General features: G+C 40.3%; 2 protein-coding genes across 10 annotated transcripts in view; one reads left to right on the top strand and one right to left on the bottom strand.

The window, feature by feature from the left end:
- Positions 1–5,099, top strand: part of SPATS2L (spermatogenesis associated serine rich 2 like) — a 125,294-nt gene extending 120,195 nt beyond the window's left edge. For 6 of the 7 annotated variants that reach the window (XM_030579699.1, XM_030579698.1, XM_030579695.1 and 3 more), the window contains one exon: positions 311–1,160. In XM_030579699.1, the coding sequence (XP_030435559.1) occupies positions 311–709 (399 nt within the window). In that variant the 3' untranslated portion in view covers positions 710–1,160. Of the gene's footprint in view, positions 1–310 lie in introns of all 7 variants that reach the window. The other variant, XM_030579693.1, reaches the window with a different exon arrangement.
- Positions 4,790–21,134, bottom strand: KCTD18 (potassium channel tetramerization domain containing 18). Of its 3 annotated transcripts, none has more exons than XM_030579700.1 (7): positions 21,074–21,134; positions 19,004–19,206; positions 16,692–16,903; positions 14,924–15,117; positions 13,119–13,213; positions 12,558–12,666; positions 4,790–8,462 (listed from the first exon to the last, which is right to left on the bottom strand). In XM_030579700.1, exons 2-7 carry the CDS (start codon positions 19,158–19,160, stop codon positions 7,907–7,909), a joined length of 1,323 nt encoding a protein of 440 aa, XP_030435560.1. In that variant the 5' UTR covers positions 19,161–19,206; positions 21,074–21,134; the 3' UTR covers positions 4,790–7,906. The 3 variants fall into 3 exon arrangements, with proteins under 3 accessions (XP_030435560.1, XP_030435563.1, XP_030435562.1); XM_030579703.1 differs by having other exon boundaries at positions 12,558–12,657; XM_030579702.1 differs by lacking the exon at positions 21,074–21,134 and adding an exon at positions 20,943–21,053.
- Between the last annotated feature and the right edge of the window lie 5,152 nt (positions 21,135–26,286).

The raw sequence follows: 26,286 nt of genomic DNA, 5'->3' as shown, positions 1-26,286 counted from the left end.
CTGCTGCTTACCTTCGCTGCTGGTGTTTCTGTGGAGCTAATACATCATCACTTTTTGACCAGCATGCGCATTTGCAAACTGCTCAGGTGCCAGCTCTGTAGTGATGGTCTTGCAGATGTAGCTGGTTTTTAACAGAGCTCTAGCAATGATCAAGCTTATATGTTCTGTTACATCCAGGGTTAAATAAATACACTGGCTGCATAAGGAATTTGATTCTGCATATACTTATTAATATTCACTGTGTTTGTTTTTAACAGAATCTTTTAAGGGAGTATGTAACCTAATGATCATTCATTTTCCTTCTTGATAGAATGGGCCTTCTAGCCAGAGACGAAGATTTAACTCACAGTATCACGGCATCCGGCCCAATGGGTCTGTCAAGTCACAAGGTGCCAGTAATGAAACAGATCAAAATAATATAAAGAGCAGTTCCAGATATGAACACAGAAGACAACAGCATAATAGTTTCAGACCTAAAAATAAAGGAGCTATGAAAAATCAAGACCAGTCCACAGCTACAAGAACCACAGAGAATCTCACACATACAGAAAAAACCCAAAGAAAGCATCGTACACCAGACAGCACCGAGCCCAGACCATTCCGCAGCAGTGTTGCTAGGGTATCTCAGTGCAATTTATGCCCTGCAAGAATAGAGGCCTCTGCTGATGCCACTGTTCTTTCAGTGCCAGCTGTGACTTTGGTGGCTTAAATTCTCGCCAAGAAGAGAGAAAAAGCAGATTTATTTTTTTCCATTTCAGTTTCTCACTCAAGGTGCTAGTTGAATTGCTGACAAAAAGCTAGTCTGTCAGAAAACAGAATCAATTTAAATCAGTTTTTGCTTAAAAACCTGTTGGCATTTTTATTAATTCCAAATAATCAGCAGTAGTTCACCTCATACTTTCAAGGCTTTGCTCAATATGCTCAAGGTTATTTTTGTCATGACAATGCAGCATTTTTGCCAGGCAGTATTCGCTTCTTAGAAAAATCAAATCTAGGTTGAATAAAATAAATTGAAGATTAAATGCATAGTAGCAAGATGCCTGCTATAGATATGTGGTTGTACCAGTCCACTCTGTTGTTTGTAGAGCAGTTAATGTTAGAAAAAATAACAGGAAGTTCGTGCATCATGGTCTGCAATAAAAACAGATGATCTTATAGAATTTTTCTGTACAAGTCTATACAGCATTCTTTCTCTCCATATATATATATATCTCTATATTATATACTCACACAATAGTGCGCTATACAAAACAAATTAAAAAACATAATGCATTTGATTTCTGTCTGTTATTCTATAGTGAAAGATCTGTAAGATCAAGTATAAATTGTATTTAATACATAATATATTAGTATTTTTCATTGGTAAACTACCCAGAGTCTGGAAAAATGCTCATTTCTTACGTTTGGAATGTATATAGTCACATTATCCAGGTGCACAGTCCAATTCTCCACCTTTATCAGTCACTTTTTTATGACTAATTGGAATTATTTTTTTGTGTATGAAAAGTTGCAGTTGAATCCAAACTGTTTTTCGCTATAGGAATCATCTGTCCCACAGGAGAGCTATGACTCTTACAAATCTGTTATGGTAACATACAGCAGAAAGTGGAGGTGGATATCGCATCCATCTGAATTTTCTATTTAAAAAAAAAATCTTGATAATTTTAAATGTTTTGATTCTGAATTGCAAAAACCTTGTTTCTTCCAAAAAATTAAAAGTTACTCCCTAAAATCTCTATAATGTTTGCTGCTTTGCAGTACCAAACCACATAAGCGTCTCATTTGTTTATACTCATTTTTGTGGCAACAACCACCCTCAACATGCACTTTGGGCCCAATCTTGCAGTTCTTATTCAAGTAAAAGTCCCACCAAGATCAGTTCTCTTTTATTTGTTGACTTTTAGGGCTTTATTCCTTGCTTGTTGAAATTTATCTTAGACATTTGGGACCTGACCTAAAACTCACTGATGTCAACTGGAGTCTTTCCACTAACTTCAATGGATTCTGGATCCGGCCCTTACTTTCTTTTGTGGACTTTTCCAATACCCTGAGTCACGCTGAATAGCACCTTGAGCCACAAGTAGCTCTACTGACTTCAAAGGGACTGCCTGTGATGTAACCTACTACTCTGCAAAAGGTATGAGAATCTGGCCCTCTGTCACCACATTAATGAAATGCCTGACTTGGCAGCTTATTTGCTACCCTTCACTTTGTCATAGTTACCTCTGCCTAATTGTTATTAGAGGGCTTTATTCAGTTGCACTACATGATGCTATTTCCCCTTCAAAAAAAATCTTAAAGCATGAATGTCCTTGTTAGTTTTTCAAATGAGGGACATCATTTATGCCCAATCTTTGCTCATTTCTCTGAGTGACATCAATGGAAGTTCCCTAGGTGGATATTGGGCTTTATCTGGCTCTAAGAAGCAATTAGCTTCTCTTCATCTTCAGAGATAGTGAACGAAAAAATAAAAATATGGGGACATTTCCTACTTAAGTATTTACTCAGTAACAAGGCATTGCATCTCTACTGCTCACCCTGCAGATCACCAGGAAGCAGTTCACTTTGCAAAAGGCTTGAATGGTTTCTCTCCATTTCAAACCCACAAGGCTCACTGACAGCATGCTTGCAGATGGGTGATCAGAAGAGACTGGATTAATGCTAACCTGAGCTGCTGCTGTTTGCAAAGGCAGGTGGGGGGAGTGACTTCTGTTTTCCAGAGTGGATTGCAGATGGTTGGGCTAGAAAGGAATAAGGAAGTTGTCCCGTGGAATTGTGGGATACTTCAGGCTGACTCCCAGTCCCCAAGTCAACCAGGGCTGTGTCTATACTGCAAAGTGATAGGGCTCAGACTGTGGGGCCTGGTTTAATGCAAGCTCAGACCTTCCAGGCCTGCAGGGTCCTGGGACCTTGAACCTGAGCTCCAGGTTAGCACAACTGCAGTGTAGGCACAAGGTACGGCGGGGGTGGACTTGAATATGGGCTCAAGCACAGGCTTACATTTCACTGCAGCAATAACCATAATGACCCAAGGAAACCCTGTGCTGCATCACATGCAAGTGAAACTGCTCTGGAGGCTACAGCTATCCAACTTTGTGTGGCAGCTCTTTATTATGGTGAGAGATATAACAGAATACCGCACATTTCAGAGTGTTCCAGAACGTCATCCAAAAAAACTACAGAAACAGCTTGAAACATTAGTGAATGCTGCACCAGCAGCTGGAATAAGCTGAAAAACAGCTGAAGAAGCCTGTATGAAAATGGCTAAATCTTTAATGCAAATTAGAATGTCTGACATACAGAATTGTCAGTGAGCCACCAGCGGGGGCAGAGCTGTAAAATTGTAACTCGGAGCTAACTTGCATGAGCCATCCAAATTTATTCACTAGAGCAAAACAAACGACAGCATTTCCCAGGAAGTTCACAAAGCAGCCGGGCTCTAAAACTTCATCTCCTGAGATTTCCCTCTCACCCCTAATACTATCTTACCCTCCTCTGAGCTTTTGCCTGAAGGGAACCTTAGAATGCTACTGCAGGGCTTTGCTATAGCAGAACACCCATACTGCCTCACAGCCTACTGATTGATTATTACTGCATTTGTGACTCCTTTAATTATTTGTAGCAAGGCTGGCTGGAGCCTATAAGCCTCATTCTCTCTGACTTTCAGAGCCGTATCACCTAATCCTTCCTGCTCAGTTTCTGGGGTGAGAGCTTTGACCTTCATAAATTGAAGAGAGAAGGGGGAAAAAAATGATGAAATTTTCCTTTCACAGGGAAACATCATTCTCTTGCTTCCCGGCCATACTGAACTGCAGCCATGGTGCACTAATCAGGTAGGTGTTTAAACAGAAATAGTTTAAAACTAGTTTCCTCTCTTCACCGGCAAAATGTTGGAAAGTGAGACCACCACAGTGATTACAGAGACAAGAGACAAGATATTAAATATCTATTATATGCAATCTCTGCATCCCAGTCTCTCGCAGGAGGAAGATTTAGTGCAGAGAAGGAACTAAAACCTAGCAGTGTATATATAGCACAATCAACTATGCCATCTGGCTGCTCGATTTATCCATTATTGTCTGTTTTCTTGTAGGGTTTACAGCAACAGTGGGTATTAAGGTAGGATTTGAAATGGAACAGAGTATTGGCCTCACAGATCAGTTTAGGATTGGCATTACATGAATAAGGGAGAGCGTGGAAGAAAGCATGTAGATATTTGTGGGAGAAGCAGACAAATGGCCAGGCACAGCTGATGTCATTAGCAGAGCAGAAGAGATGACAAAAAAAACAAGATTGAACTATCATAATGCTGGGTTCAGAAGACAGGCAGTTTCCCTTCAAGTAACATATTTGTTTATAAAAATGACTATTTGCACTGCATATTGTAGAGGAACTTCCTAAGCTATTTTAACAGCTGAACCCAATACCAATTACTAACTCTGTAATATTTCTGTGACTCTTAGCTGAATAACTTTTTAGCATTATCAGTACTCTCCTCCTAGACATTCAAAATGAACATGTGCCTATCATATGAAATAACATTGATTTGTTTCAATTAAGTACAAATAAATTTTCCATATTTTGAAGCAGTTTATTGAATTACAGCTGTATGAATCACACCTACTGTTGGTGATAACAGGCTTCTGTCTCACAGCCCCATGCTCAGTCACATGTGAACGATTTTCTAGGCATTAACTTGGTGTGGTACTCCTCTACATACTTAACACTTGCACTGCCAAACATTGGGTTGTTTGAAAACACAAAATTCTGCTTATACAGAAGGCTGAAGTAGTGACAAAAAAATTACAGCAATGTTTAATCCATCAAACTAAACAGGCAATACATTTTATACATGAGATAATGGCCATTGGACGCTAGTACTCAGCACAATGGATTGCTAGACTGAAGTTATCGTCTGAATTCAGTTTCTTTTATAGATTTACCTTGGTACATTTTTCAAAGTACCCTGGTCATTAAGCACAATTTGACAGACCATGTAAAATCCCAAATGAAGAATCAAGTCTCATCTTTAATACAACTTCCCCAAATCTTTCATGTTACCTGTATCTGTGTAAGAGTGTGAATGCAGATATACAATGCCATACTGGACATCCTTTACTGAAATAGACAATTGTAATTTAATGTAGCAAACTTTCAAAACATTAGGCCCCATGCTGCATTTTTGGACGGGGAGGGGGGGAACCATGGGAATGTAAAAAATCTGCACAAAAACTTTTAACTTGCCAAGATTCTGCCCAATGTTCCCTCCTCTCCAAAACGCCAAGTGTGTCCCATGCCATGAAAACTACTCACTGAGCTGGCAAGTTTCTTTTGGTTTCAGGTTACCTGCATGCTCACAGGCAAGAGCTAAGTGCAATTGCTGCTCCTCCCTAAAAATCTCTTTCGATAGTTATAGGTTGGAGCTAGTTAATACATAATTCTATCCAAGCACAAAATTATACACACATTGGTTATGTGAAACGGTGCAATATCTAGCTTTACAGATTTAAAAAATGGATCAGAATAGATATTTATGTCTCCAACTAAAAGAAAGCATGTTTGTGCCCACTCCATTAATGATGGGCTTGAGCCAACTTCCCAGTTCTGTCAACAGGGAATTTAATCAATCCCTTTAAACAGAAATCCTGTTTTATTTCCCCACCACCCGCAGTCTGCTCAACTGTTTCATCTGCCAGCTGAATCTTGTCAAAAAATTAAATTGTAAACTCTGATGCGGGGCCTGTCTTTAGTACAAGTACATACAATGTCTAGCACAATGGGGGACCTGACCAGTGCCTCTAAAGGCTATTGTAATGAATGTATTTATTTATTTCTCCTCCAGCAACCTCGGAGTTTCTGCCATTTATTTCAGTCTTGTGCTGGACTGTTCAGGCTACTGAGTATCATGTTATGGATTTGGCAGTAATGTGTATTTAATAATAATAATACTTTACTGCCAAGGAAGATTATCTAGAGTAAATAGTGAACTGATGCCAGCACAGAAAATTGCACAAGATTTTTTCTGAAAGTTGTGTGTGTGTGTGTGTGTGTGTGTGTGTGTGTGTGTGTGTGTGTGTGTGTGTGTGTGTGTGTGTGTGTGTGTGTGTGTGTGTGTGTGTTTAAAACTTTTAAAATCATCAAACACTGAAGACCACGCTGGAAGGAAATATTCAGTCTTAGGAAACTTATTTTAGAAAGATAAAAAGTACATTACAAACAGCGCCATTATAAAACAATGAAATAAAGAGTAAACAAAATTGAATATGTATGAAAAAATCGGTTTTTCATTCAAACTCTCTTCTAAAAATATTTCAGACTTTAGGCCTATGGACACAAGGTAGTACACAACGTTAGCATTTTTCCATAATGTTTGTTCTTTTCTACATAATCAAACTTTCATTTAAAAAAAATCAAAGTTTCTATCTTGGGCCATTAAAGATGCAAGCTGGCCTTCAAAATGTAAGTTGATGGCCAGAAAACTGCAGTTTTGCCAACTTCCATGATATTTGGTGTTGTTCTTAGCGCCTCGCTACAGGAGGCATGTTGTTACATGAGAATCTCACTTTTTAAAAAAATTAATAAAAGCTAAGTTTCTAGCCCTCATGGCTTCAGAGTAAAGCTTGAAAAGTCTCATTGTTTAAGTCCATCATGTGATTTTTGAACAGTTGGGGTTGGCAATGTTAAAACTCTTTTTAGTCAAACAAAATCAGCAAAAATATGCACTATATAAATCTCATTAAGCAATGCTGGTCTAAACACCCACGAAGAATCAAGGCACTTCTTCAAGACATTGGTGCAAATTCTGCTTTGCTACACAGGTGTAGATCTGCAGTACCCATTGATTTCATTGGTGTTCCTGCAAATGCACACTGGTGCAACTGAAAGCAGTATTCAACCCATATTTTTGTTGTTTACCCATTTTTCAAACTCTGCTGTTTTGTTGTCTAGGCTTGAAAGAGGCCGAGCTTGTCCCTGCTCATATGTCAGAGTCCCGCATATATGAAGGGAGCGGGGGGAGAACAAAGCAATCACTGCTGTGCATTTGGCATAAGAGCCTTACTGCAATTGTAGGACAGGATGGACCATAACGGTGCAATGGCAGGCTGTTTCCAATTCCAAAGGAATTCCTAGCTCGCCCATTCAATTCCCCATTGGAGAACACTCCCCCTTGGCAATCTAATACATGTATGTCTCAATTCTATGAAAAGATCCTGCCCTGTTGCTTCCATGATAGGCTCTTTCCCCTTACATTTCCTAGTCCCTCCTCTGTGGCAGGAAGGAGGATGGCTCCTTTCATTGCTGTTAAACTGCTTTTCCTATATTCTCCCCAAAAAGCACTTTGAAGCCAGCAACCCTACTCCTTACTCTTGCTAAGTCAGATACCTTTGCAATGTCCAGTATTTTACATACCTGGAGAGTAGAAGACTGAGTCGGGCTCTAAGATTGGATCTCCCTCTTAATTAATATAACCTTTTTTTTCCAATTTGAAAATACAAATTTAGGAACCTAACCTTGGTCTCAAATTTTTTTTAAATCCTGACCTCTATCAATAATGAAATTAGCTAGGTTTGGTTTGCTTGTATGCATGCATATTCTATTTTTAAAGACAGTAACATCATGGCAACTTGATTTAAGTAAATATCTGAGAGATGGTCACCATGTATCGCAAACAATGTTTTTCAACATCCACACATCCTGCCCCATCCCCCAAAAAATTAAACGTAAAGCAAGAAAACTCATAACTTACTATAAATTTCAAAACCTTTTGCCCATGTACTTTTTACTATTTTTCTCCACAATTTCTGACCAGCTCTAGTAATAAATTATAATCCAGGATGTGTCCCTTGACACCGGGGTCAGAAACTCTTCGTTTAGCAGATTATTCCAGGAAATCTCTGCTAAAGAGTTAAACATTATCATCCAGTTTGTCATTCTCCACATTATTCTTGATCTTACTATTCACTGTTGATATATTGGATTCTCTCTCTCTTAGTGACATAGAAGTAGTAGGAATTTCAACAGCAGGAACTTCCTGTTCATCTGTTTTACTCAGTGAGGAAGATGACTGAGATGGTGACACAATACACAATGGAGTCCGCTTCAGTTTTACCACACGAGTGGTCATAGGTTTCTTAGACATTGAGATGTTGAATGTAGTTTGATATGCTGCCCCATTTTCAGCACCTTCAGTTCCATAAGATGCCTGAGAACTTGTAGGCAATGATGGGCACGTTGCAAGTTCAGTTTTTGGCACTACTTTGCGCTGTACCAAACTATCACTGCTGGGTCGTTTAAGAGTTACCACAGAATGTGAAGAGGTGTTACAGGCAGCTACCTTTAATGAAGCAGAGTTCTTGACTTTGATGTGGGTACTTGTTGAAGGACCAGAAAATCGAATTGGTTTAGGACCAGCTTTAAAGTTTTGACCATCTTCCTCCTCTTCAGTAAAGTCTATTAATCGTCTGTAAAACAAAAGACTGTGTGGTAAAGGAGCAATCTAGGTATTTAAGTTATTCTATGCATCACACATAATTAAGCTATAATTATGAAATGGCTTGTCTACAACATTCATCCACAAATCTGACCTTTTGTTTATTCCAAGGTCAGTTGTAGTTACTCAATTATGCTACTCCAAGTTGTTAGCAGTCATTATTTCCTATCAGCCATACCCCCACAGTATTATAAGAATATCTTAAAAGGAGATGATATACAGAAAGCGTTAGATGAAAATGCATGAGAGAGTAGTGATGGAGAGAACTGGGAGGATAAAAGAGTGTGGGAAGATGAAAATATTCAGATAAATTAGGGTATGGACAAAGGTCTCCTGTGATACCCAGTAATAAGACCCCAATATATTAAAAAATGCAAGACCTCAGGTACATAGGAGCACTGACAAGATGACCAAATTAAAGAGTGTAAAACAGCTATAGGAAAAGCAAAGATCTCAAATGAAAAGAAGATTCCACTAAAGACTTTCAAGAGAACAAATGAAGGGTAAGTGAAGGGAAGACACAATAGGATCTCATAAAAAAAAAAAAGGCAAATTTATGCTTTTTGCAGAAGTAGCGAGCATTTCTACAATGTTCAACAAACACTTTCTCTCAGTCTGTGTGGCAATGGGAAATGAACAGATGCCAGGAAGATTTAAATTCATCAGGGATATAATAAAAATAAAACTGGTAGAAATCCAGGTCACACTGAAACAGCAGATCAAGAAATTAGAACATTTAAGGGTTGACAAAACAAGGGCTATATTTGATCCAAGCCAAAAGTAGGTCAAAGAGAGAATTAGCAAATGTATATATAAACCTCTCGGGGTGGGGGAGGGTTAAAAAGGAAAGCATAGAGTTTGCAATAAAGCCTACATAATTTTGTCAATACTTTAAAAATATTAAGGCAAAAGCCAGCAAACTATTAATCTGTAATGCTGACTGCCACAGTGAAAAAGACAAGGAAATTCTCCTGTTATCAATGAGTAACAGAACCTAGAACACTGAGTATGAAACAAACTATAAGTATTTGCCATGGGGAGAACTTTGGGGAGTTGACAAAGAAAAGCTGTAGATATAATTGACCTGAATTTCAGGAAAGATTTCTGTAGTGATCACCAAGACATTCAACTAGAAAGTCAATACTATAATTAGAATGTGAAGTTTGTGAACTACCTGAGTTATGAAAGAACAGATTTAGATATATGACAAAACAACGGATGTTCTTGTGAGTACTTAACACTTTGGAATAAAAGGGATTGGTGAGTGCCCCATGGATTCACATTGGAAGAATTAACAGTATCAGAGATCATTATTCACTAATTTTGTAAAACTGAGAAGTCAATATGAAGGATAAAGGCAATACTATTTGGACTGATTTGCAAAACCAGTGTAAGATAATGAGGCAAAGGACGTTTTTTAAGAGAGACACATGAGAAGGGAATGCATCCTCAATGTCCATATAATACATACCAGAACAAAAGGAGGAAGGGGGGATGAAATGAAAACTAATAACCTAATCTTCAACCCACTGCTTATCAGCAGTAATTAAGAGGAAATATTCCCATAGGAATAACTAGGATTATCTAATGTAAACTAAAAGAAATTATACAGTGCTTAATCAGAATAATGGGCTAGATCAAGGGTTTCAATTGGCTGTCTGAAAATCCCACTGAGCAGGAATCACACATTTGTGCTTCTGCGTATTGACTGCACCTATGAAGATGCATCAAAGCACACTGAAATGGACTTCAGTTATACCATTGTACTGAGTTTCAAACTTCTTTACTTCTACGTCATGAGAGAGGGATGGAGGTAAGTGGAGAAGACAGTGAAGATACAAATACAAGGTAATAGAATTTGGAAGTGTACAGAAGGGAATGGAGGCTGCTTGGCAATCTAATGGGAAAACAGATAACTGTGAAACAGAGACTGCTTGGAAAGGATACCCTGTTTTATATGAACAACTCTCACCTCAGACCTGACAAACTCATTATGCCAAACAAATATCTTGCCTGATATTTATCCATGAAGACCAACATGTAAGGTATCTACAGAAAGTATCTAACTTTTCAAGCTTCATAATCACTGTGTGATGTACATATGGGTAATATTTTAAGGAACAATGTATCTATATTGAAAGTATGCTTTATGGACTTGGAAAAAAGTAAAAATTAGTCATCGGGATGTCTCAGCAACAGCCAATTTGGGCTAGAGGGAGTTATCCCACCCTATCTGGCCAGTAATGCAATGCAAAGTTCAATTGTTTAGCCTTGTGCAATACTAAGACTCTGAATGGGAAACCAGCAGAGGCAATGAAAAACAGCCGAAACCATTTGAAGGGAAAAAAATAAACTTTACAACAAGATGGGATTTACCCTATGAATAGAAAATAAAAGTTTGTTTTGAATAAAACAGGGTGAGGGGAAGGATCTCCATTCACTGAGGAAAACCTCTGGCGATGGTGGTGGAGAGGGCGTGTTTTTATGAATATTTGCATCCTGGTTTGTCTGAAATCAGCCAGCTCTGCAAAAGACCAAACCTTGGGGAGAAAATCTACTTTATTACATAGGAAAGGTAATCACTGATAAGTGTAGACCCACATTTGCGTTTTATGTTTTGTTAATGTTGTAACCACTTGTTTCTACTTCTCTCTCATTGCTAGTTAAACCTTTATTCAATAAACCTTATTTTGTTTTGTTAAAAGTACTCACAAGTGCTGTGTGGTTTATAGGTTTGGTGGTCTAAAGTAAACTGGAAAAACTGGGGTACACTGGTCCTTAGGGAGCAGAAGTTTTGGAATTTCTGTAAGCAGCCAGTGCTAGGGACTGGATATCACAGGGAGGGATGATGTAAGGTTTAGGAATAGGGGTGCGCCTACTATTAACTTGCCAGGTGAAGTTAGCACTGACATAATCCAGAGAAGAGACCTTGAGTAGCTGAAAGGCTGGGGGTACCAGGGAGCTGACACCCAACGACTACAAGAAAGACTGCCTCTCCCTAGATGCATGGGATAACAAGGTAGCTCACAGCCCTGAGTACCCCAAGAACCATCACACCAAAAATGGACTAGGAGTAATGCAGGGATCACTTTTATGTAGGATCCTGCAGAACAGGGTAAGAATGAAAGGGTATCACCAAAAAATTGAGTAGAGAAGAACACCAGCACAAGAAAGAACAAAAAAAGAAGAGGAAAAACTTGTGGAAGGAGTGGAGAGGTAAGAAGTTCATAAAAACTCTAGATACAAATACACAAACAAATCATACTGGTATAATTAAGGAGGCGATGGAAGGCAAGAAGTAAACAAGTGAATAGTTAAAACTTTAGGGCAGTTTTCAGACAGACGTTTCATTTGGCTGCCAATCCAATTAACAATAGATAACTGGATCAGTAACCAAAACACAACTTCTCTCTAAACTTCAGAACCTTCTCTGCCCATTTTAAAGTGTGTGTTTGTGGGGTAGAAGGACTGTAGAATAAGGAAGACTTTCGCACAGGCCAAAATTAAGTTACATTTCTTCTACTGAGGTCAGATTTGCAGTTCTCTTCCCGTTCTCTTCCCCGTGATAAAAACCAGATTTTATAGAAATGAAGGTGTAATGAAGAGACAGTGAAGAATGAAAGATAGAAACTTGAAGTTCATAATTATTTCAAAAGCTTAAATGGAGTCTAAAATTTTTAATAAAGAGACTGAGGGCTTGTCTTCCCTACCGGAGTAAGTCGACATAAGTTACGCAATTCCAGCTACATGAATACACTACTCCAATGACGCAAATTAGGTTGATTTACCCCAGTGTCTTCACTGCGCTGCCTCAACGGGAGCCGCTCTCCGGTCAACTTACCTTACTCTTCTCCGAGAGCTGGAGTACTGTGGTCAATCAGAGAGCACTCTCCCATTGATTTAGCAGGTTTCCACTAGACCCGCTAAATCAACTCTTGCTGCATCGATTGCAGCAGCACTGATCTCCCCATACTGAAGACAAGTCCTAAGTTGTTTTCTCTTACAAAACCAGTAGTGCATTCTACAGTGCATCTTGAGTAATCCAAATCTGAATCAGTGAATATACCTTTTACGAACTGGAGACATATGATGGAGACTTCCTCTCAAAGGGCGTTCTTCAAGAGTCCAACATTCTATCAGCTGGGGCATTCTCCAATAGCTGAAACCTGAAGTTCCTAAGACAAGACACTTAACAACATCTGAGGGAACATTCTCAATGCATGTGTTTATATGTAAAAGCTAAGAATTATTATTATATTCAAGACCTCTGCTTTAGAATTATGACTGACAGGTATCTGTGCATCAATACTATGTGTCTTTTAGGCATTCCACTCTTATGTTGGCCAGCCTATCGCACCTTTGAGATAGTAGCTCATACGATGTGAAGCTCGATACGCCTTGAAATTCATCTCCATTCAACATTCCCAGTTTAAGGAACACCTGAAAACATGTTGTTCAACAAATGACTAAGGTTGCTCTCTTACCTCATGCCATTACTGAGTTATTGAAAACATTCAGAAATGTAATTTTTTTTTGTCATTTGGTGAAGAACAAAGCACTTAGGATTTCTTATACTTTCCTACAGAGGTATAACTACTAAAATGGAGGAAAAGAATTAATACTGTACCTTTTCCTTCCCAGACATCAAAAGCATCCATCATCTTTTTCAGTTCGCTCACTGAATAATAACTCCAGATGTATTGGACATTACTTCCAGCCTCTCTAGAAATATTTTAGAAGTAAAAATTATGTATTAATCTAGTTAATACTTTTTAGATAACATATGTTGCACGAAACCCTCAAAACAATTTTTCACTCCCTTCCTTTACCCACAAAGAATCAAGGATTTTTTAGCAGGCTTTTTGCAAAGCAGACATGAAAATGTTATACTTTAACATTCTTTTCATTTCTATAAATCAGTACCCCTCTGATCCACCTGTCTTCTGCAAAAAATGCCCATTTTCAGCACTGGGTATCAGCCATGAATGCTGCTGAACTGATGCTGAACATGGTTCTTGTGCAATGGTTGACGTGGACAAATGGTTTATCAGTTTCAGAAACCTGAGCTGAACAAAATTTGTCCCTGCTTATACTTGTACCTGAAAAGTGTCCAACTCCAGCTTAACTGCACCAGCTGCTGACATGAATGGTCAGCAATTGGTATTTATTGTATAGACATCCCTAATCACTTCTGACTCCATTGTTTTCTGAAGGGAATTGATTGACTGTTAGGACTACTGTCCTTAACCTTTTTTTTCCAGTATTTTTTTTACAATATGATCAGGTTTTGTTCCCACATTTACTACTTTGTTGTTGTTTTTTTTAGCCTTTGTCTCATCCTGTGGCTGTTTCACAAAAGAAAAGTTACAGAATTCATGACTTAGGCCTGATCCTGCAACTCTCAATGATGTGAGTAATTACTATTTAGAGTGACAACCTGGTGGTGAACAGACAGTTAATTCCATACATGCTCAAGTATTTTGGAAAAGTTAAACTTATTCCAACAAAAAATCAGGAAAACCTGTATTTTACAAGAATTATCTGTATGAAATTTTACCTTCAACCTTTTCTACCTTTTAAATCTATGCTTTACTTATATCTGACAAACCTAAAACCTTTATTTTAAGCAAAAAATCAAAATGTGTAGTGTTACAAAACACACGCCCGTTGGGTGTACCATGAGGTACAAGGTTAAAAGCAGAGTGCTTCCAGCCACCCAAAAATATGTAGATGTACTAGTAACTATTATTATTATTATTATTATTAAAATGCACTACGGTTGTGGTATTGAAGAACATTATAGAATCGTAGGACTGGAAGGAACTTCAAGAGGTCTTCTACTATGGTCCCTTGGTCTAAGACTTAGTTCTGCCTTAGTGCAACCTTGATAGGTGATTGTCTAACCTGCTCTTAAAAACCTCCAGTGATGGAGATTCCACAATGGATTCTAAGTCCTTTGATAAGTCTGGGCATAAACTGGATAGTTTCCTTTTGCCTTCATTTCTTCATTCCCCTGTTGTCTATCTCTTCCTCCTGTCTTGTCAGATAAGATTTTAAAATGTGACTCCATTAATAACTAACAAACATTGCATTTGTTTTTTGAGCTGAGTAAAGATTAATATATAACAATTTTTCACCACTATTTAATGCAAATATTTGCCTAAATGAAAATGTAATTTTAAAAGGGAAAGATGTTTTTAAAACAGTCTTTAAAACAAAATGAGGATTTACAGTAACTGTAAACTGGCTACCTTTTGTGGGCTCTCTCTAATTATTGTACTCCCTGCTTAATTTTAGATCTTTACTAATTTCCAGTAGTAACAACAATGTATTAACTAGATGCTTTCCAAACAGAAAAGAAGATAGGATCCCACGCTGAGGAACTGACAATCTCATTTCAGTATGCTCTCTGATGTTCAACAATCATCTTACCTTTTGTACATATTTTTATTATTTATTCTTCCTCCCAGTTCCTTGTCAAGTACGTCAGTCCCATCAGCTTTTGTGGCAAACACACCTATAATCCTACTCTCACAGCTTGCTCCAGATGTGTTGAGATAGTGCAGAACCCAAACAGTAGGCTTGGTGCAGGCTAAACCATAAGAATCACAGAAGTCTATCAAAGCCTGGAAGGGGAAAATATAATGTAGGACTTCATGTTGTTATACTAAGATTTTTTTTTAAATGACTACATTTTGTCACATTTAAGTTTATTTGGCTTTAATAATGAACTCTACTAAGTAAATCAATGGTGCAGCCACATCTAGAAGAGTGTGTGCAATACTAGTCTTCCTACCTCAAAGAATATTGGAAATTGGAGGAAATTCAGAGAACAGCAACAAGAATGATTAGGGGACTGGAAGCAAAACTGAAAAGACTGTAACTGTTTATTTTAGATAGGCGCTAAATAAGAGGAGACATGATAAAAGTATATAAAATAATGGTCTAGAGAAAGTAGATCAGGAGCTTCTGTTCGTGGTGTCTAGATTCTCACATTTAAATGTGATAGGTAACTTGAGCTAATTAGCAATCAAGCATAGTAAAAAATATCCTCTAGACAAGCCCTAAAACAGTGAGTGCTGCTTGTGTTCCTTCTGTGCCTCAACAGAATAAACTAAATTCTAGCTGCCCTCAGTTGCCATAGATTCATAGATTCTAAGGCCAGACTATATGTATAACACAGGCCATAGAACTTCCCCAAAATAATTCCTAGAACATCCAATCCTGATTTTGAAAATGTCCGTGATGGAGAATCCACCATGACCCTTGGTAAACTGTTCCAATGTCTACTAATTGCTCTCACCGTTAAAAACATGTCTTCTTTCCAGGCTGAATTTGTCTAGGTTCACCTTTTAGCCAGTGGATCATGTTATATCTTCCTCTGCTAGATTGAAGAGCCCATATTAAATATTTGTTACCCATGTAGATACTTATAGATTGTAATCAAGTCACCCCATAACCATCTCTTTGTTAAACTACACAGATTGAGCTCGAGTCTATCATTATTAGACATGTTTCTAATCCTTTGATTATTCTTGTGGCTTTTCTCTGAATCCTCTCCTATCAACATACTTCTTGAACTGTGGGCAACAGAACTGGACAGTGTTCCAGCAGCACATATCAGTGCCAAATACAAAGGTAAAATAACCTCTTTACTCCTGATATGTCCCTGTTTATGCATCCCTGAACTGCATTATCTAATTAGAGTTTAGCAGAGTGGCACTGCAATGGTTATGTGGGATGACAGAAGAAAATTAAAATACATAGTTTGTCTTTCAGATCTCGGGAAAAGTTTTCAAGACTGACAAAAGAAACACCTTGTAAAGTTCTCAAATTAAATATGAAGTCACTGAAACACAAACATGGAACTTCACAATGCCAGTTTTACAAAGTCACTTTTCACAGAAGACCTGCCTTTGAAACTGAAGGTCAAATGTAGAGTACTGCTTTACAGAAAATGTTGACAATTAATTTACAAAAATACAAACCCATGAAAATAGAGGGTGCAGAATGAAGAGAAATGCTGGTGTATCCTTAATTACCATGACTCTATTAGCAATTCTAATAAGTAGCAAGTGATTTCTTCCCCTAAAACACTGAGTTGATTGATGACATATACAGGTTATTCAAATATTACTTGGTACCAACTGAACAATATGAATTATGGAATACTTTTAGAAACATAAGAAAATGCCAAGACCTTTTTAAGTTCTATATTTGACCTTAAAGAATGTGTCTCAATTTCATTGGCTAAGTGGTCAGACAGACTGTAAGGATAAGGGATGCCAAAGTAATCTGCCTCTTCCTGCAATGCAATTCGTGTTTGTTCATCTTTAGGAATCCGAACTTCTCCATGAAGATAATCTAAAAGGTACTCAAAGAGATTTCCATCTCGATCAATAAGACAAGCCCCTGAAAATAAAATAAAATATTTTAAAATACCATTTGTAACTTAAGGCAGAATTTTTGTCATATTCTACCAAATTATCAAGTAGATCCTTCAATTAATAATTTATCAAGTGGTGTATATATAAGACTTCCTTAATAGTTATTTAAAAAGGTATCTTGCTTGGGAGTGGTAGCTTTTTCCCAGCAATATGTCATCACTTAATTTAAAATTGCTTCTTTGCTTCTCTACTGTATTTCTTAATTTGCAGATGAACAAACTAAATTCCCAATCCTACAATCCTAGGGTGGAGTCCTATGCTAGCTGGAGTTCTAATGAGAAATCTGGAGTCAGTCTGTGAAGATCACTTTAAAAGATAAGGTCCTAAACTGATTGTACCAAATATAATCTTACAAAACACGTATTCTATTTAAATGATAAAATCAAACTAACTCTAGATGCATCTGAGCTTGCTCTTAGGGAGTCAATGTCAAGTTGAAATCCAGTCTGCTTCAAAAAGAGTTCAGTCATTTCATCTGCAGTACTGCACTTGTCCCTAAGTTTCCCTTTTCGGCTTTTACAATATTCGTGTTTGTTTTTTCTAAGATCCACAGAAGCAAAAGAAGAAATTGACTGAACAGGGCCAACAATTAAACTGATTATATACAAAATGCTGTTTTTCTCTGTCTTTCGGTTACAGTAATCTTACATGTAAAAATAGGTAAAACATTTCAAACAGAAGTGATTTTTAAGTTGACTGTGTCCCTTCATAAAAGTGAACAGTAATGAGTCTAATTCTGCCTCCAATCACAGCAGTACAACCTCACTCTTTGCAGTATGGCTGCACAGCGATGACTTAATGCAGAATTTGATTCCACTGAAAATAGTTTAAATCAGCTTTTCATATCTAACTTCATTGCTAGTTAAAAAATGCAGTCTTCTTTACTGGCAATGACGCATTCTGGTTATTTTGCACCCTTAAAATCAATCCCTTCAAACAATTTTTATGGTATGAAGGCTCATTAACCATATCATAAAATCATTCATTATCATTTAAATTTAAAGTTTTCCACTGCATTTTTAAAATTAGTGAAACACTTAATTTACGCCAATTTTTGAATATAATGTTATTGTGAACTCTTTAATTCTCAACTTCAGTTTCCTTTAAAGTCTAGAGATATGTCTGCACTGCAACAAAACACTTGAGGCGGGTCCAGGTCAGTTGATTGGCTTGTGGGGCTTGAACTGCAGAGCTATAAAATTGTAGTGTAGATATGGGGCTCAGGGTGGAGCCTGAGCTCTGAGACCCTGCAATGAAGTGAAAAAGTCCCAGAGCCTGGACTCCAACCTAAGGGTATGTCTACACTGGAAACTCCAAAGCTTTGAAGTGCGCTCCTGGTAATCCACCTCCACGAGGGAACTAGCTCCTAGCACTTGGGGCCTGTCTACACTATCACTTTAAAGCCCTCAGACTTGCTGCACTCAGGGGGGGTGATTTTTCACTCCCCTGAGCCAGCAAGTTAGAGCGCTATAAAATGTAAGTGAAGACAAGCCCTAAGCCTGAATGACTACACTGTATTTTTATTTTGAAAAACAAGAGGAGGCTAGCAAACATCAATTAATCATAAAAGATTTTATCCCTAAAAACTAAATGCAATTTTTAAAGAAAAAAAGTGTTTTCTAATTTTGTGGTGTCCCTAACTGAAGGCTAGTGGCTTGTTTTTTTTCCAGAAGTACCTAGCACCAACAAAATCCCTCTAAATTAATGGAATCTGGAGGTGTTTACCACCTCTGCAATTCAGGCCACAGGATTGTATCCAAATAGCAGCTTTATAATTTATCACTATTTCATCCTCTTACAGTGTCTCTGATTCTTGAGACTTGACTCAGATTACTTGAGAAGTATTCTTGTCCCTTTCTATGTAATACTTTTATTTATGTTTCTATTTGTAACCAAAGCTTTCATAGGTGCCTCTCAAAATTGGAAGAATATATGATGTCAGTTTCTGCCTATTAGCTACAGTAACTAATATGGTACCTCTGTAACTTGAATACTGCATAACACAGAAAAGTATTCTAAAGCCACCTGAGTAGATATTAGATATTTAAAAATTAGATTTATTTACCAGACTCATCTATTTTTAGAGGAAAACGTCCACTGAACATAGATGCTAGCATTGAATCCTTAAAGCGGCATAAAGACTTGCGTCTGGCTGTGTACACACAACCTCTCATGTTAAGTCGAAGAATATCTAGCACCTCTGCAGTTTTGCCGTCTTCCATTGCATTTGCAAATTTCAATATTAATATAGTTATGTTCTACTAAAACCTGTAATAAATTTGCAGAAATAAAAGTAGTTAATTCTAATACAAGGAAAGCATATTTCATACAACACATTTAAGTAAATATTGCTGTTCAACTTGGGCATCTTAATGTAACACAATGAAATAAAGCCAAAAAATACTGTACATTTGTCTTGAAAATTATCCTGAAAATTTACTAGTGCTCAAAAGCAAATCATCTGCTTTTATGCCAAAGTTAAAAAAAAATTATATATCTAACTCAGAAAAAAAAACAAAAAATACCAAACACACACACACAACTACTCTCCCTAGGCAAATGCGTACATAGAATTTTGCCTGGCCACTCTATAATGTGAAAGTAGTAGTGGAAGACAATGGAATATAAATCTTAGGTATTTTTGGAAACATTTAAAAATGGGCATTGGTGACAAACTTCATAGTTCAAAGGACTAGTAATGAGATATGGTGCCTTTCGCCTCTTCAAAAACCTGTTTTTTAATTTGTGTTGCTGAATACAGGATGGTGTTGTCAAAACATAGTTTCACCTATCAGACTGATAGTGTGAGACTTCAGTGCGGCTCCCTGTCTACTGGCACTGAGTTGACTGCAGATGAAGGCCCAGTGTGACTAAAGGTATGTCTAGACTACCTGCCGTAACGTGGGTACCGACTGATTTTTTGGGGATCGACATATCGCATCTCATCTAGATGCGACATATCGATCCCCGGACGCACTCCCATTGACTACAGAACTCCACCAGAGCGAGCAGCGGTAGTGGAGTCAACACAGGGAGCCGTGGACGTCGATCCAGCACAGTGAGGACGGGAGGTAAGTCAGAATAAGATACTTCGACTTCAGCTATGGTATTCCCGTAGCTGAAGTTGCGTATTTTACATCGACACCCCCTCCCCTCCCCCAGTGTAGACCAGGCCTGGCACAAGCATCAGAAGAGAAACTTCAATACTTGTTTTTAAAAGTATACATTTTGTATATTAATACTTCTGACTCAATCCTTCTGAGGATCTTCTACTCAGCCACAAGTATGGACTGATTACGCCTTGCACTATCACTAGAGGAGATAAAAGACATATTAGACATAAAAGACATATTAGAATCCTTTTTATTATAGCAGCCATGACCAAAGCAGATTGGCAACTGTTCCACGGGATTCCCATATTGCTAATCTGGCGAAGCAGCTGCCTCCAACAGTGGAATTTTTTTTAAAACCCTCTGCACGTCCAGTCTTTGCAATGATATTTTATTCATGAACAGAGTTGCGGAGGGTCACAAGTGCTTTTTTCCCTGGGACGTCTGTGCCGCTGGGCTACACACAGGGTCGCGGTGTAATTTCATGTGTGACAGGCCCACAACAACCCAGCATCACACCAAGATCAGCGAGTCCAACACCCGCCGCGGTGCGAGTCTCCATCTGCCTTCACCCCGCTAACGCGGCTGGGTTTACGCACAAGCACCCCCAGGGGCTGTGGGGCCGCCCAGGACCGGTGCCAACCCTCAGGCTCCCGCGTTCCGCCCCCACAGGGCAGCCGGACGAAGCCCGGCATCGCCCCTCGCTTCCCGCAGCCGGGCTGCCGCCAGCGCAGGGTCCGAGCGAGCGATGGCCGCGCTCGGCCCAGACCAGCCAGCCTGACCCGGCCCCTCCACCGGGGCGCGGCGGCGGCGGCGCTGCAGGGCTCCCGCGGGACGACGCCAACCCGGGTCAGCCAGAGGAGGCGAACCGCCGCGGCGAGCGCCGTATTTCACCTAACGTGCGCGCCGGACCGGTGAGGCGCAGGAGCAAGGCCCTTCCCCTCAGGCCCCCGCGGGAGAAGCCAGGCCCCGCCCGCGCTGCGGGGCTGAGGGCGCGAACCGGCGGGCGGGAAGAGAGTCAGTACCTGCTCCGCCGCCCCCGGACCCGGGATAGTAACCGAGCGCAGGCCCCGCCGCCGCTGCCGCAACAGGGACTGTCCGCAGTCCGCACAGCGCCACCCTGCGGCCCCGCCCGCCGGGGAGCCCAGCAGCTGCGCCTCGGAGCCGGGGCGTGCGTGGGGCCAGGGAGTGAGAAGGGGCCTCACCCCACCCTGCACAGCAAGCTGCCCCGTATCCCCCACGGGAGGACACGCACCGCGGATCCCCGGCAGCAGCTCTGCCCCAGTGTTCTTGGGTGTGACACCGCGCCCCTCTGAGCCCTACCTGGCGAGTGAGGTTAGCGGGGCAGGTCACGTTTCGCAGCGCTAGTGTTTCAAGCTATCTGCAGACTCCTGTGCAGGGAGGTCCGTGTAGTTACACATGGTTACATGTTTGAGACCATAAGAGCGGCCAGACTGAACCAGAACAATCGTCTGTCTAGCCCAATGTCCAGTCTTCAGGCAGTGGCCAATGCCATCTGCTTCAAAGAGAATGAGCAGAACAAGACATGCATCTGACGAAGTGGGTATTCACCCACGAAAGCTCATGCTCCAAAACGTCTGTTCTATAAGGTGCTACAGGATTCTTTGCTGCTTTTACAGAGCCAGACTAACACGGCCACCCCTCTGATACAAGGCAATTATAGTTATTCATCCCCAGTCATCTAGTCCCAGCTTCTGGTAGTGAGAGGCTAAGGCAGGGTTCCCCAACGCTCTGCCCATGGGGGCATCTAAATGCGCCCGCGTCCTGGCCAGCAGTCAAGCATCCGCCAAAATGCTGCCGAAATTCGGCGGCATTTTGGTGACGACGCCTCTGGATGATGCCACTTGTTGATGACAAGTGACATCATCCAGAAGCACGTCGCCGCTGAAATCCTGCAGAATTTCAGCGGCATTTTGGCGGATGCTCAACCGCCACCACGGTCCTTCGTCTGGCACCCGCCAGACAAAAAGTTGGGGACCACTGGACTAAGGGATACGCAGAACATGGGGTTGGCAGCCCTGGCCATCTTGGCTAACAGCCACCAATAGACCTATCATCCATTAACTTATCCAATTCATTTTTAAACCCGCTTATACATTTGGCCTTCACAATATCAGCTGGCAAAGAGTTCCACAGGTTGACTAAGTTATGTGAAGCACTTCCTTTTGTTTGTTTTAAACCTGCTGCCTACTATTTTTATCAAGTGAGCCCTGGTTCTTGTGGTAGGTGAAGGGGTAAATAACACTGGTTTGAGCACGTTTTCCACACTGCTCACTGTTTTATAGACCTCTATTTTATCCCACCTTAATTATCGCTTTTCAGTCTTTCCTCATATGAAAGCTGTTCCATACGCTTAATCATTTTTGTTTCCCTTCTCCCTATCTTTTCCAGTTCTAATACATATATCTTTTTTTGCAATGGGGTGACCAGAACTGCACAGTATTCAATGTGTGTGTGTACCATGGATTTATAGTGGCATCATAATATTTACTGTCTTATTATCTGTCCATTTCCTAATGGTGCCTAACATTCTGTTAGCTTTTTTGACTCCCACTGCACATATTTTTCAGAGAACTAGCCACAGTGGCTCCAAGATTTGTGTCTTGAGTGATAACAGCTAATTTAGACTTCATCATTTTGTAGGTATAGTTGGGATTATCATTGCTTGTCTTCCTGTCAGTATCCCAGGGTAGGTATTGCGATATACCAGAGACATGCATAAGCACCCTAGAAGACTTCCAAACCAAACCAAATACCTCAACATTCATAAATGTACCAGGTCAGTGAGATTATGCAAATCATTAAGAATTCTGACTATTGTTCCGCATGTGTACCTTAAGGAGAGTTATGATGACTTTTTAACCTGGTAAGAATTCAAAAATAAAAAGAACATGGAATTGGAAGCCAGTATCTCCTGGGTTCTTATCCCCTCTGCCGTTAGCTTAATATGTGGACTTGAACGTGTCACAACATCTCTGTGATGCCATTTACCCATCTGTAAAATAATGTTAATGATACTTAACGGTGTTACCAATTCCAAGGGGAGCTCTGAGCATTAATTGGTTTGAAGAGTGCTTAGAAGAATTAAAACTCCAAATAATGCTAATATTAGAGTGTAACAGACTTTTCTTAGATCTAGACAATGATATTCAGCCAGGGGCGGCTCCAGGCCCCAGGACACCAAGCGCGTGCTTGGGGCAGCAAGCCGCGGGGGTGCTCTCAAGCGTCGCAAGGGTGGCAGGCAGGCTGCACTCCGCGGCTTTCCTGCGGAGGGTCCACTGGTCCCGCGGCTTTGGTGGACCTCCCACAGGTGTGCCTGCGGACAGTCCGCTGGTCCTCCGAAGCCACAGGACCAGCAGACCGTCCGCAGGCAAGCCGTGGAAGGCAGCCTGCCTGCCGTGCTTGGGGCGGCAAAATTCCTGGAGCTGCCCCTGTATTCAGCACAGCCTCTAACAAAAAAAAGTCTTAAGGTTTACATGAACCCTTCAGTTATCAAGGATTCAGATTTCAACCTTCCTTTGTTCCTTTCCAAGCAACATGTAGGTTTTTTACTAGGTGAATCCACTAACCTATCTTATTGTTGTTTTTTTTTATGTCTCTCTTTTCGGCGAGGTGGTAGGGAAAGGATTTGCTATGAAGTGGTAAAATACTTAGACTTTTTGGACTCTTGGTCAAATTTTAAGGTATCATAAATAACACTTTAACCAACTTATCTCAACTGTTGTAGAAGAATTTACCTCCTCTGTGGTTTTGATGCTGATTGTCCTCTATTGAGGATTTTTGGGGGCCTGGCCAAAAATAAGGCATATTATAGGAAGTATCTAGGAGCCACTGCATATTCAGAATAAACCTAAGCTACAGCAGCAAGCACTTGCCTATAAACTATTTTTAATATGTATACAAAGCATTTAGTATTTTTCCCTAGTCAAAATGAAGGATCTTTTTATTCTTATAAACCCCTAGGGTGAAATTGAAGGGCCATTATTGAACCACCTGGGCAGTACTCACTCCCACTGTGGTGGATTAGACCATGTATTTGCCCTGTCAAGGGCTGTTAGACTATGCATGTGTCTCTGTAGTTTTGAATGGACCATTCAGCCAAATGAATAGGAAATCCCGGATTTCAAGGGTGTTTGGCTATAGAGGAGGTGCTCACAGGACATGCCTATTACCTATATATGCCTGGGACATTATATCCATTTGCATTTGATGTATTAATGCAAACAAACTTTGAAATAATTACTTGTGTAATTTTTTGACAATTGTTAAAATCCAGTTTACTGGTATTTTACATTTGTGTTAATATAAAAGATGTCAGAGTCCTGGCTGAGTTCCCTCTTGTGGCACAGGCAACTGTGTTTGGACCCACATGCTGGATCTGTGTGTTTCTAGGTTCCCTTGGGTGTGGACAGACTTCAGTCACAGTCTCTGATCTCAGGCATGCTTCCTGAGCACAGACTCACTGTCTGATGCCACTTCTAGGGAATGGATCCCTATGGTTCAGCTCCCAAGATACTCCAGTAGCTCAAGCACACTTTCCCCAGAGCAACACCCTCGTGGGTACCCTGGTTTTTAGTTTAACCCTTTGGGGTCATATGACAGTTGAAGCAAATCAAACATAGACTTTGTAGAATTTCTAAACCATCACTCGTTTACTTATAGACAAAGTACAGGAAATACACAGATCTAGGCAAAATAAGCACACATGTACACAATTCCCACCTTCAGAGTCCTTGCTACTCCTGAGCATTGTTTGAGTTTTGGTCATTGCCTTTGGTGCATCTTGTGGACCCCACTCCCTCTCCTCTTCCTCTCTTCCTGCGCGTGGAGTCTCCTCTGATTCCTGCAACAAGCATCCCTCAGTCTGGCCAGGTCAAGCAGTCAAAAGGTTCCCCTCACTCATGACATCATCCTTTGTGTTCCCTGAATCTTCCAGAGTCTGGGTTTTTGTTGTTATATGTTTTGTTTTGTTTTGAAAGCCAGTTGAAACACTTTGTTTCTTTTTTCCTTCTCTTCTGCTGGGTATTTTTCACTGCTTCAACCATTCCACCTGCAGACAACCTGGGTAGAACTGGTTTTCCCCTAGACAGCATCATTCCATTGTTCAAATGTACTGTCATTTGAATGGAAGGCTATTCCGGTTAATGACCTGGGCTGGGAGGTATGTGACTCCAGCCCTGGAAGCAACTGGCTGATTCGTTATATACTGAAACATACAGTTATAAAACACTTTCATAAAATCAACCAGAATTCATAAGTTTCACATAGACATATTTCCAAAACTGTCACAGAAGTCTTACCAAAAAACATTGTTTCCTCCATCAGAGACCATGTTACAAATATGGACTGGGGATAAAGGGGAAGTTCAACCATTTGAATATTTTGTTTATGGAACTGCTTTCTCTGAGGTTGAAATTGACTATCTTACAGGAGATCATAACGTAATGGTAATACAACTTCATTTCTATAACACCTTCCATCTAAGGATCTTTTACCAGAACTAATAATGAATTAAGTCTCTGCTGTGAGGCAGACTGGGACCCGGATGCAGAGGGTGTAATTTGGGGAAGGGAGTCCAGATGCAGGTAGGGTGGGGCTCAGTGGGAGAAGGGCATCCAGGTTCAGAGGGGCTACGGATGCACGGGGGGTGGACTGGGGGAGCAGCTCCTCATACAGTGATCCTTCCCGCCCATGGCTGAGAAGCAATGGGGGCAGAAAGCGGGAGGGAGTGTGGAGCCTCCTGAAGCCGGGGGGGGGGGGGAGGTCTGGCCAGCTTCAGCAGCTCCTTGCAGGGGAAGAGGAAGTCCTGTCCTCCCTCACCCCAGCTGGGACTAGCAGGGAGGGATGCGTGACTGCTCTTGTGGCTTCCCTTTGCTTCCCCATCACTTTCTGGGGTGAAGGAAAGAAATCTGCAGGGGCCATGAATTCTGTACATGCACAGTGGCCCAGAATTCCCACAGAAGTACTGCCTGTGCAGATCAAGTTGTCGGATTGGGAGCTTTGTTTCCAAACTCTTTAAGAAAGCATCTTACCTTTGGTTCAAACAAAGATGACTATTCCATTTTAAATATTTTCTCTATGTCTGATTATAGATAATAAAAACTACAGTTAGATCTGAAGCAGGGGTAGTCAATAGGTGGACCACAGGCCAAATCCAGACTGCCAGATGCTTTTGAATGGACCCCAAAATCTTTTTATTTACTTAATATCATTATTG

Source organism: Gopherus evgoodei, chromosome 11 (assembly GCF_007399415.2).
Source record: "Gopherus evgoodei ecotype Sinaloan lineage chromosome 11, rGopEvg1_v1.p, whole genome shotgun sequence".
Lineage (NCBI taxonomy): Eukaryota > Metazoa > Chordata > Testudines > Testudinidae > Gopherus > Gopherus evgoodei.
The sequence above is the reverse complement of the archived record's forward strand: the minus strand, read 5'-3'. Positions and strand labels throughout refer to the sequence as shown.

Excerpts from the sequence above, each read along its gene's own strand:
- KCTD18 (XM_030579700.1), bottom strand. The coding sequence starts at position 19,160 with ATGGAAGACGGCAAAACTGCAGAGGTGCTAGATATTCTTCGACTTAAC. Across the intron at positions 12,667-13,118 it reads TGATGTCTGGGAAGGAAAAG|GAACTTCAGGTTTCAGCTAT; the intron begins GTACAGTATTAA and ends GTCTTGTCTTAG. Across the intron at positions 8,463-12,557 it reads ATGTCTCCAGTTCGTAAAAG|ACGATTAATAGACTTTACTG; the intron begins GTATATTCACTG and ends TTTGTTTTACAG.